The 11,436-nt window shown below is 42.1% G+C and overlaps 1 protein-coding gene across 1 annotated transcript in view; it reads right to left on the reverse strand.

Moving 5' to 3' along the window:
• LOC128661317 (oocyte zinc finger protein XlCOF6-like) overlaps nt 1-11,034 on the reverse strand; it is a gene marked incomplete at its 3' end in the record, with an annotated part of 56,019 nt that extends 44,985 nt beyond the window's left edge. Inside the window, exons 1-3 of the mRNA XM_053715585.1 lie at nt 10,863-11,034; nt 10,416-10,640; nt 9,586-10,071 (exon numbers count right to left, since the gene is read on the reverse strand). Coding sequence (XP_053571560.1) covers nt 9,586-10,071; nt 10,416-10,640; nt 10,863-11,034 — 883 coding nt within the window. The remainder of the gene's footprint in view (nt 1-9,585; nt 10,072-10,415; nt 10,641-10,862) is intronic.
• Nucleotides 11,035-11,436: the final 402 nt, after the last annotated feature.

Below are 11,436 nucleotides of genomic sequence, written 5' to 3' on the forward strand. Positions count from 1 at the left end.
ATACCTCCTTAAGCAGAATGCGGAGATGTTCCAACTTAAATTTAAATGCAATCACATCAGGTTCAGCTTGTTGAGAAATGTTCCCTGAATCAGTAATTTCTCCCTCAGACAAAACCCCCCTGGCCCCATCAGACTGGGTTAGGGGCCCTTCAGAAATATTATTATCAGCGTCGTCATGCTCTTCAGTATCTAAAACAGAGCAGTCGCGCTTACGCTGATAAGTGTTCATTTTGGCTAAAATGTTTTTGACAGAATTATCCATTACAGCCGTTAATTGTTGCATAGTAAGGAGTATTGGCGCGCTAGATGTACTAGGGGCCTCCTGAGTGGGCAAGACTCGTGTAGACGAAGGAGGGAATGATGCAGTACCATGCTTACTCCCCTCACTTGAGGAATCATCTTGGGCATCATTGTCATTGTCACATAAATCACATTTATTTAAATGAATAGGAATTCTGGCTTCCCCACATTCAGAACACAGTCTATCTGGTAGTTCAGACATGTTAAACAGGCATAAACTTGATAACAAAGTACAAAAAACTTTAAATTTTAAACTGAACACACTTTATTACTGCAATTGCGAAAAAACATGAAGGAATTGTTCAAAATTCACCAAACTTTCACCACAGTGTCTTAAAGCCTTAAAAGTATTGCACACCAAATTTGGAAGCTTTAACCCTTAAAATAACGGAACCGGAGCCGTTTTGAACTTCAACCCCTTTACAGTCCCTGGTATCTGCTTTGCTGAGACCCAACCAAGCCCCAAGGGGAATACGATACCAAATGACGCCTTCAGAAAGTCTTTTCTAAGTATCAGAGCTCCTCTCACATGCGACTGCATGCCATGCCTCTCAAAAACAAGTGCGCAACACTGGCGCGAAAATGAGGCTCTGCCTATGCTTTGGGAAAGCCCCTAAAGAATAAGGTGTCTAAAACAGTGCCTGCCGATATTATTATATCAAAATACCCAGATAAAATGATTCCTCAAGGCTAAATATGTGTTAATAATCAATCGATTTAGCCCAGAAAAAGTCTACAGTCTTAATGAGCCCTTTTTGAAGCCCTTATTTACGATCGTAATAAACATGGCTTACCGGATCCCATAGGGAAAATGACAGCTTCCAGCATTACATCGTCTTGTTAGAATGTGTCATACCTCAAGCAGCAAGAGACTGCTCACTGTTCCCCCAACTGAAGTTAATTGCTCTCAACAGTCCTGTGTGGAACAGCCATGGATTTTAGTGACGGTTGCTAAAATCATTTTCCTCATACAACAGAAATCTTCATCTCTTTTCTGTTTCTGAGTAAATAGTACATACCAGCACTATTTCAAAATAACAAACTCTTGATTGAATAATAAAAACTACAGTTAAACACTAAAAAACTCTAAGCCATCTCCGTGGAGATGTTGCCTGTACAACGGCAAAGAGAATGACTGGGGTAGGCGGAGCCTAGGAGGGATCATGTGACCAGCTTTGCTGGGCTCTTTGCCATTTCCTGTTGGGGAAGAGAATATCCCACAAGTAAGGATGACGCCGTGGACCGGACACACCTATGTTGGAGAAATTATCTTCGAGACTTCCAACATCGCTAGGGAACTCCTGGTTCCCCCTTGATGATTGATGTAAGCCACAGTCGTGATGTTGTCCGACTGAAATCAGATGAACCTCAGTGTTGCTAACTGAGGCCAAGTTAGAAGAGCATTGAATATTGCTCTTAATTCTAGAATGTTTATCGGGAGGAGTCTCTCCTCCTGAGTCCACGATCCCTGAGCCTTCAGGGAGTTCCAGACTGCTCCCCAGCCTAGTAGGCTGGCATCTGTTGTTACAATCGTCCAATCTGGTCTGCGAAAAGTCATTCCTTTGGACAGATGAACCCGTGACAACCACCAGAGAAGAGAATCTCTGGTCTCCTGGTCCAGATTTAGCAAAGGGGACAGATCTGAGTAATCCCCGTTCCATTGACTTAGCATGCATAGTTGCAGCGGTCTGAGATGTAGGCGCGCAAATGGCACTATGTCCATTGCCGCGACCATTAAGCCGATTACTTCCATGCACTGAGTACTGATGGGCTTGGAATGGAGTGAAGGACACGGCAAGCATTGAGAATCTTTGATAACCTGGACTCCGTCAGGTAAATCTTCATCTCTACAGAATCTATAAGAGTCCCTAGAAAAGGGACCCTTGTGAGTGGTAACAGAGAACTCTTCTCCACGTTCACTTTCCACCCATGCGACCTCAGAAATGCTAGAACTATCTCTGTATGAGACTTTGCATTTTGAAAACTTGACGCTTGTATCAGAATGTCGTCTAGGTACGGAGCCACCGCTATGCCTCGTGGTCTTAGTACCGCCAGAAGTGAGCCCAGAACCTTTGTAAAAATTCTCGGGCCGTAGCTAACCCGAAGGGAAGAGCTACAAACTGGTAATGCCCGTCTAGAAAGGCAAACCTTAGGTACCGATAATGATCTTTGTGAATCGGTATGTGAAGGTAGGCATCCTTTAAGTCCACTGTGGTCATATATTGACCCTCTTGGATCATGGGTAGGATGGTCCGAATGGTTTCCATCTTGAACGACGGAACCCTTAGGAATTTGTTTAAGATCTTTAAGTCTAAGATTGGTCTGAAAGTTCCCTCTTTCTTGGGAACCACAAACAGATTTGAATAAAACCCTTGCCCCTGTTCCGTTCGCGGAACTGGGTGGATCACTCCATCACTAAGAGGTCTTGTACACATTGTAGAAATGCCTCTTTCTTTACTAGGTTTGTTGATAACCTTGACAGATGAAACCTCCCTTGTGGAGGAGAAGTTTTGAAATCCAGAAGGTATCCCTGAGATATAATCTCCAACGTCCAGGGATCCTGTACATCTCTTGCCCAAGCCTGGGCGAAGAGAGAAAGTCTGCCCCCCACTAGATCCGTCTCCGGAAAGGGGGCCCTGTCTTCATGCTGTCTTAGGGGCGGAAGTAGGCTTTCTGGCCTGCTTGCCCTTGTTCCATGACTGGTTGCCTTTCCAACCCTGTCTGTAACGAGCAGTAGTTCCTTCCTGTTTTGGAGCGGAGGAAGTTGATGCTGCTCCTGCCTTGAAATTACGAAAGGCACGAAAATTAGACTGTTTGGCCTTTGATTTGGCCCTGTCCTGAGGAAGGGTGTGGCCCTTACCTCCAGTAATGTCAGCAATAATTTCCTTCAAGCCGGGCCAGAATAAGGTCTGCCCTTTGAAAGGAATGTTTAGTAGTTTAGACTTAGAAGTTACATCTGCTGACCAGGATTTAAGCCATAGCGCTCTGCGCGCCTGTATGGCGAATCCGGAATTCTTAGCCGTAAGTTTGGTTAAATGCACTACGGCATCCGAAACAAACGCATTAGCCAGCTTAAGGGTTCTAATCTTGCTCAAAGATTCATCCAATGGTGCTGTGCGAATCGCCTCTTCCAGAGACTCAAACCAGCATGCCGCTGCAGCAGTGACAGGCGCAATGCATGCAAGAGGCTGTAATATAAAACCTTGTTGAACAAACATTTTCTTAAGGTAACCCTCTAATTTTTTATCCATTGGATCTGAGAAAGCACAGCTATCCTCCACCGGGATAGTGGTACGCTTGGCTAAAGTAGAAACTGCTCCCTCCACCTTAGGGACCGTCTGCCATAAGTCTCGTGTGGTGGCGTCTATAGGGAACATTTTTCTAAATATCGGAGGAGGGGAAAAAGGCACACCGGGTCTATCCCACTCCTTGCTAATAATCTCTGTAAGCCTCTTTGGTATAGGAAAAACGTCAGTACACACCGGTACTGCATAGTATTTATCCAGCCTACATAATTTCTCTGGGATTGCCACCGTGTCACAATCATTCAGAGCCGCTAACACCTCCCCTAGCAACACGCGGAGGTTCTCAAGCTTAAATATAAAATTTGAAATTTCTGAATCGGGTCTCCCCGAATCAGAACCGTCACCCACAGAATGAAGCTCTCCGTCCTCATGTTCTGCAAATTGTGACTCAGTATCAGACATGGCTCTCGTGTCATCGGCGCGCTCTGTCCTTAACCCAAAGCTGTCGCGCTTGCCTCTTAACTCGGGCATATTGTATAATACTTCTTTCATAACATTAGCCATATCATGTAAAGTGATTTGTAAGGGCCTTGATGTACTTGGCGCCTCAATCTTACGCACCTCCCGAGCGGGAGACGAAGGTACTGACACGTGAGGAGAGTTAGACGGCATAACTTCCCCCTCGTTGTCTGGTGATAATTTCTTTATCGGTACAGATTGACTTTTATTCAAAGTAATATCAATACAATTGGTACACATATTTCTATTGGGCTCCACATCGGCTTTTAAACATAATGAACAAGCAGATTCCTCTGTATCAGACATGTTTAAACAGACTAGCAATGAAGCTAGCAAGCTTGGAAATTACTTCAATAAGTTTACAAGCAATATAAAAAACGCTGCAGCGCTTTTTTAAAAAACACAATTGAATAACAAAGAACTAGTTCAGTTATAGTCAACAATTCTTTAAATGTATTAATTAGCAGAGGATTGCACCCATTAGCAAAAGGATGATTAACCCCTCAGTACCCAAAACGGATATCAAATTAAGATTTAACGCTTTTATCACAGTCAAACACACTGTCACAGGTCTGCTGAGCTCTCTGGAGACGTCCTGGATCAAAGAGGAAGAAGCAGGAAGACTGTGCTAGAATTTTAACTGCGCAACAAGGCGCTACAAAAGGTCCCTCCCACTCCTATTACAACAGTGGGAGACCTGATATAACGGTTTCTATGCAGAAATATACGTTAGCCGTGTGGAAAAAAATCATGCCCAAAAAGATTTATCACCAAAGTACCTCACAAAACGATTAACATGTCAGTAAACGTTTTAAAAAACAACATTTCAGATGCTGTGTAAAGTTATTACTAAGCCTGCTACCAGTCGCTTCTACTGCAGTTAAGGCTCACACATTATATCAGTATTAACAGTATTTTTTCAGTCAAATTCTAGTCCCTAGAAAATAACTCTACTGTGCATACATTTATCAGCCTGATACCAGTCACTACTACTGCATTTAAGGCTGTACTTACATCATACGGGTAACAGCAGTGTTTTCTTAGTCAATTCCATTCCCAGAAAATATTGTACTGCACATACCTCATTTCCGGGGGCCCCCGCATGCTATTCCCATTTTCTGAAGTTACCCCACTCCTCAGAATGTCGAGAACAGCCAGTGGATCTTAGTTACGCCTGCTAAGATCATAGAAAACGCAGGCAGTTTCTTCTTCCAAACACTGCCTGAGATAGAAAAACAGCACACTCCTGTGCCATTTAAAATAACAAACTTTTGATTGAAGAATAATTAAGTAAAAACTCCAGCTCCTCTCGCGACCTCCTTCTTTGTTGAGGGTTGCAAGAGAATGACTGGGTATGACATGTGAGGGGAGGAGCTATATAGCAGCTCTGCTTGGGTGATCCTCTTGCAACTTCCTGTTGGGAAGGAGAATATATCCCATAAGTAATGGAAGACCCGTGGACTGAACACACTTAACAAGAGAAAGTCCTGCACTTAGTGCTATGCACGCACTTTTTTTTTTTTTTTTTAAATACATTTTTTTATTGAGGTTTTTGAAAACAATGACAATAGTAACTTAACATGCATCAATGTATAAATACATAATTGTGCTTACAAGTCAAACAAATAGAACAGCACTACCACAGATAGCTAATACAAACCAGTTAGGCGTAAATGATTACCACATAGTAAAGCATTTGTCATCATACTGGTAAATATTCTTAATATAAAGAATTAGAGCTTCTTTAAAGGTATTTGGATGCCCTTCCCATTGCTAGTCGTGCTACTTATCGACACTACAGGAAGGAGTGTATTAGTATCATTTGGTAAGGTTACGTATATATAAGAAGTGGCAGTCTGTAGTTGCGGTAATTAAATGCAAATGTCTGAAAATGGAACCTCATTTTTCTTGAATATGATAGAAATGATTCCCTACTTTGTTCTTAAGGTCACTTTTGGACCTGAGAAATCTAATGAGGGGCGATAAGGGAAATTGGTTTTTGCATGGCCACTTGTGGGCCTAGTGAGGGAAGGGGAAATTCAGCGGGTAAGCACCGCTATGCAAATGAGGGAGAAAGTGGAGGGCGGAGCTATATATATATATATATATTCCAAAAGAAATGGTCGCACTCTCAGGTCTTTTTTAGTGAAAAATCGTGGTAAATTTTAATGAAACGTTTTCGGGGTATTCTTCCCCATCATCAGCATAAACATACAGTGCATCAAACAAACTTAAATAGAAGCCTATTGCTCGTTAAACATAAATCAAAAATACCTGTGTGTGAAGATTTCTCAGTGTGGTGGCGCCAAACAGTGTGTGTGTGGAACGCATGTTTGCGTTCCACTATGTGAACCGGAAGTGTTAAGTGCAATATTGTATCCGGTATCCTCATTTCTATACAAAGCTTGTAATGTTATAATATCGATACAAATTTACTGTGTTAATAAATTGAATTACTAAAGTATGTAATAGTGTTTCAAACTCTGTGCCATTATTGACAGTGTATCTTATTCTACATATTGTTACAATTGCGTGAATTTATTTAGCCGGTGCCTTCTGCACTACTCATAGGCTCATATATATGCATGTGCATTGTTCCCTATTATCTAAATTACATCTCCCTTACTGGAGTGTTACTATAGTTCATTATGATGATCTCTGTGACAGGTTCTATAGAGTTCGCTGTCATCTTATAGTTGTCATAGGAACCATTTGTTCTGCCGGTTCTACTTGGGCGGATGGATCTATTGATTTACCTAGTTCAGATTTACCACTATTCTATGGCCAGTATGTATTACCTTCATGTCTCACTATTACCATGATTTTTTTGGACTTCAATCATTTACGTATCACTTGTACTTGTCCTGGAATGTGCTTTGTTAAAGGGGCTAAAAGTATTCTCTGGCACTTAGTGTATGTAGTATATGTATATCATCTTAAGTCTCGTATATGTTTTCCTAGGCTATATTTATAGATTATGTGATTGATCCCCTCCTATAGACCTGAATACCAGTAAAGGAGAATAAAATCCTCTAACCATTTAGCATGGGTAAAAATACAAAATTATTGGTAAAAAATAAGAAATATATAGAAACAAAAAATAGAAAATAGCAACCTAACTACTGTTGCTACATTACACACTTAGCTCTAGTAATGTATAATTGGTATTGATTTTGTTCTAAATTATATCTATCTCTCTTGTGCCTGTATACACATTACGTGTATTATATACATCTTAGCTCTCTTATTGTGTATTAGAGAAAGCTATTGTTGCCCTGTTAGTCCATATAGTTGCTCCGTGTCAAATTTCTATATAGTGATGTCCATCCTTAATTGAATCTTTGAGTTCATCATAGTTGGACAGTCCTAGTACAGTGTCCCTATTTTTTGATGTTGGCACAACCTGACCCTTGGACGTATGGGATGTCTTCCTCAATTGGATGGTTGATGTCCTCTCTGTCATGGTTATGTACCCATGGTTCCTAGACCTGTGTCTTTTCTGGTGTTCCTGTCGGTTGTTCTCTGCACATTAAGATTGTCGCCTTAGACTGGTGCAGATGGATCATCTCTGTGTAGTTGCCATGGATTTAAAGGAAGCTCCGTCTTTTAAGTCTGCATGAGAACTTGTTGGCAATTGGCATTAATATACCGAGTGATGTTGCATTGGAGGCATCATTACCATGACTCCCCCAACGCCAGGTAGTGCACCCTGCGCTGTATGGTCTACCCCCCTAGAGGCCTGACCCTCAGTGCATTGTCACATAATACTCAAGGTGTATTTGCCATGCCCCAGTATGTGTCTCAGCTTAAATGAGCGCTTTAAAATCCGGAGGTGAGTTTAACCCTCCTGGGGCTACCGTGCCCAATCTATATATCCATTCAGCTTCTCTTCTAAGCAGAGCCTTATTTCTGTCACCACCCCTATCAAGGGGGGGGATATGATCAATTAGGATATATCTGATAGTGGACACCTGGTGTCTCATGTCGGCACAGTGTCTGGCCACCGGTTGGTCCGATCCTCCTTGTTCTAATGCCAGCCGTATTGCCCGTCTGTGGTTAGCCATCCTATCGCGGAGTGTTCCGCTCGTCTTACCCACATAGAACCGGGCACATGGACAGAATAAAAGGTAAACTACAAATGTTGTAGTGCAGGATATTGAGTGCTTGATCTTGAATACTTTATTCGTGTGAGGATGGTGAAAGTTCTTAGTTGTTATGAGACCATTACATGTTGTGCACCCTAGGCACCTGTATGAACCTTTGATGTTAGTGTGGGCAGTATCCATGTAGCTTGATTTAGGGTCTGTGCGTACCAAGCTGTCCTTAAGGTTAGTTCCCCTCCGGTATGCTACCATTGGTGTCAGGTTGTGCGTGAAGGTCAATTTAGGGTCAGACTGCACTATTGGCCAGTGTTCTCTTAGTATGTTACCAGCTTGTGTGGTGTTAGGTGAAAACGTTGTTGCCATTATCAATTTGTTCAGCTTCTCTGTCAGATTCCCCTTATGTATCAGGCTGTCCTGTGTGTGTGGAAGGACTTGTTTTAGGGTACTGTCAAGCATCTGTTGCTTGTATCCCCGCTGTAAGAATTTGTCTCGCATGAGCTGTAGCTGTGAGACCCCTGTGGCTCTGTTTGAATTATTCCGCACTACTCTTGTCATCTGTGATTTGACTATCCCTTTTAATAGGGCTGGGGGGTGACAGCTTGTTGCACTTAAAATGGAATTTTTATCAGTAGGCTTGCTGTAGAGTGTGGTACCTAAGGAATTACCATCTATGTAGATAGTGAGGTCTAGGAATTGTATCTCTTTATGGTGGTGCGTGATCTTGAATCTCACTGGTGTAGGGGTATTGTTCCATTTCATAAACCACTCTGACAGCGCCTGTTGTCCGCCACGCCACACCATGAACACATCATCGATGTATCTTGCGTAGTACACAACCTGCGATGTGTCAGTGCTCCATAGGAATTGGTTTTCAAATTGAGACATATATATATTGGCATACGATGGGGCCATGTTAGACCCCATCGCAGTGCCTGTAAGTTGCAAATAAAAAGATGTCTCAAAGCGAAAGTAATTCCTAGTGAGACAGTATTCCATTAGTGTCAAAAAATAGTCAATGGGGGGTCCCTCATACAGTGTACTGTCTATGAGGTGTTGTTTGGTAGCCATGAGTCCTGTGTCGTGAGGGATGATAGTGTAGAGACTGTTGACATCCAGGGTGACCAGGATGTCTCCAGTCTCCACATGCACATCCCTCATCTTCCTAATAAGGTCATTAGTGTCTGAAATGAATGATCTGACAGTCTTGACAATGGGTTGGAGGAAAATATCTATTACTTGTGCCACTGGCTGTGTGAGTGATTGTACTGCAGAGACTATGGGTCGCCCTGGTGGGTGGTGTAGGGTTTTGTGTATCTTTGGGGTGGTGTATAATATTGGGATTCTTGGATGTGTTGTAGTGCAGTATTCAAAGAGTTGTTCCGTTAGGTATCCTTGTTCAAATCCTAATTTAAGGATACCATCCAGTTCTTTCTTGTATTTGACCGTAGGGTCACCTGGTAACTTGCTATAAGTGTTGTTGTCAGTCAATTGCTTAAGTATGTCTTCTTTGTAATCCTCATAGTCCATCAGGACTATTGCCCCACCTTTATCCGCAGGGCGAATGACCAGAGCATGGTCATTTTGTAAGGTTTTAATAGCTGCTCTTTCAGTGTTTGTGAGGTTGTGTCTCCATTTGTTGGACTTATTATGTGTTTCCATATCTTGTGCCACTAGCCTCATAAATGTCTTAGTGCTGGCACTACTGTTTGTTGGCTCGAATGTACTGGGTTTTTTGCACTTATGGACAGGATTAGTAAGTTCTGGTGTTATTGGAGCGTGCTGAAAATATTCTTTAATTTTCATTGTGCGATTCAATTTATACAAGTCCAATTTAAGGTCCATTTCATTAGTTTTATGACTTGGTATAAACGATAGACCTTTATTGAGCATGGAGCTCTCTGCTGCTGTAAGAGCATGCCTACTAAGATTGATCACTATATCCTCCGTCTGTTGCGGCGTGTGGGTCTGTGTCTGTCCCCTTGCCCTCCTGATGTGTGGTCTAGAGTGCCTCCCCCTCCTCTGCGTGACCTCGTGGTAACCCCTAAAAAATGATGATCAGGGGTAGATTGTCCCCTATGTATATATGGGGGATGGTATGGGGGTTGCGTCTGATATGTATTTGGTGATGTGGGTGTGTGTCTAGTGATGCTAGTGTCTGTTTCTGATGAATCAGCACCACTGGTGTCAACTGTTGTAAATTGTACTCTCCTAGGTCGAAAAGGTCTCCTAGGTCTACCCTCTGATGTACCAGTTAGCCACTTGTAGACTCTACCATTAGTGTAGTCTGCTTTCACAGATTCAAGTTTCCTGTTTTTAAATACTGCTAATTCAGTTTTATATTTATCAACCTGTTGCTGTAATTTGGTGAGCCAGTTTTCCTGCTGATCTGCTGCAAGTGTTTCATTATGTATTTGTTCAAATGCTACTATCTCGTTTTTGACCTTGTTAAGTATTGTAGTGACCTCCTCTATTACTAGTAAGATAAGATCTAGGGAGCACTTATTTAATATGTGGCACCACTTCTTTCTAAATTCAGGATTGTCACAACCTATTGTAGGGATATTTTTTACCCTGAAACCCCTAGGGATATGGTTTAACCTGTGATATTCTGAAAGATAGCTACCGTGTAATGTTAGGTCTGTTTCTCGCTTTTTGAGTTTCAATAAGTTATGGTATATATTAACAGGGGTCTCACCAGCCGTCGCTCTGCTGATAGGGGCGAACAGGATTCTTGCCGCATCGTCTGGGGTGTATGTGACTGTGCCAATCTGGGCCCCACGGGCTTGTGCTCCTACATCAGGATCTTGTTCCATGGTAGTTGTCCCAATGGGAGGGAGGGTCAAAGACGTGAGAGGAACTGGTTCCATAACTGCGCTTGCTGTAAGTTGTAGAAATGTTCAGCGTGGATCCCAATGTATTGTAATGTAAGCACTGGAGAAATTCAATACCAAATCCAAAACTATAGTTCACTGAGTGAAAAAATCAGGCTGAGGGGGTACACTTGTATAGAAATATCAAAACCCATCAGTTGTACAGTGTTACCCTCCAATGGTCATCTGCCCGGGTGCCAACATGTAATCAATATTCCAAAAGAAATGGTCGCACTCTCAGGTCTTTTTTTTTTTTTTTTTTTTTTTTTTTTTTTTTTAAACTTTTTATTGAAAAGTTCAGAAGCTTACAGTTTTCAATGGTAAGGTGTACAGTTACAGCTTTGCTTCACATTATCTACTTATACATTTAACATATTATTAACAATTTAACTGCAGAAA

Source organism: Bombina bombina, chromosome 5 (genome assembly GCF_027579735.1).
Source record: "Bombina bombina isolate aBomBom1 chromosome 5, aBomBom1.pri, whole genome shotgun sequence".
NCBI lineage: Eukaryota > Metazoa > Chordata > Amphibia > Anura > Bombinatoridae > Bombina > Bombina bombina.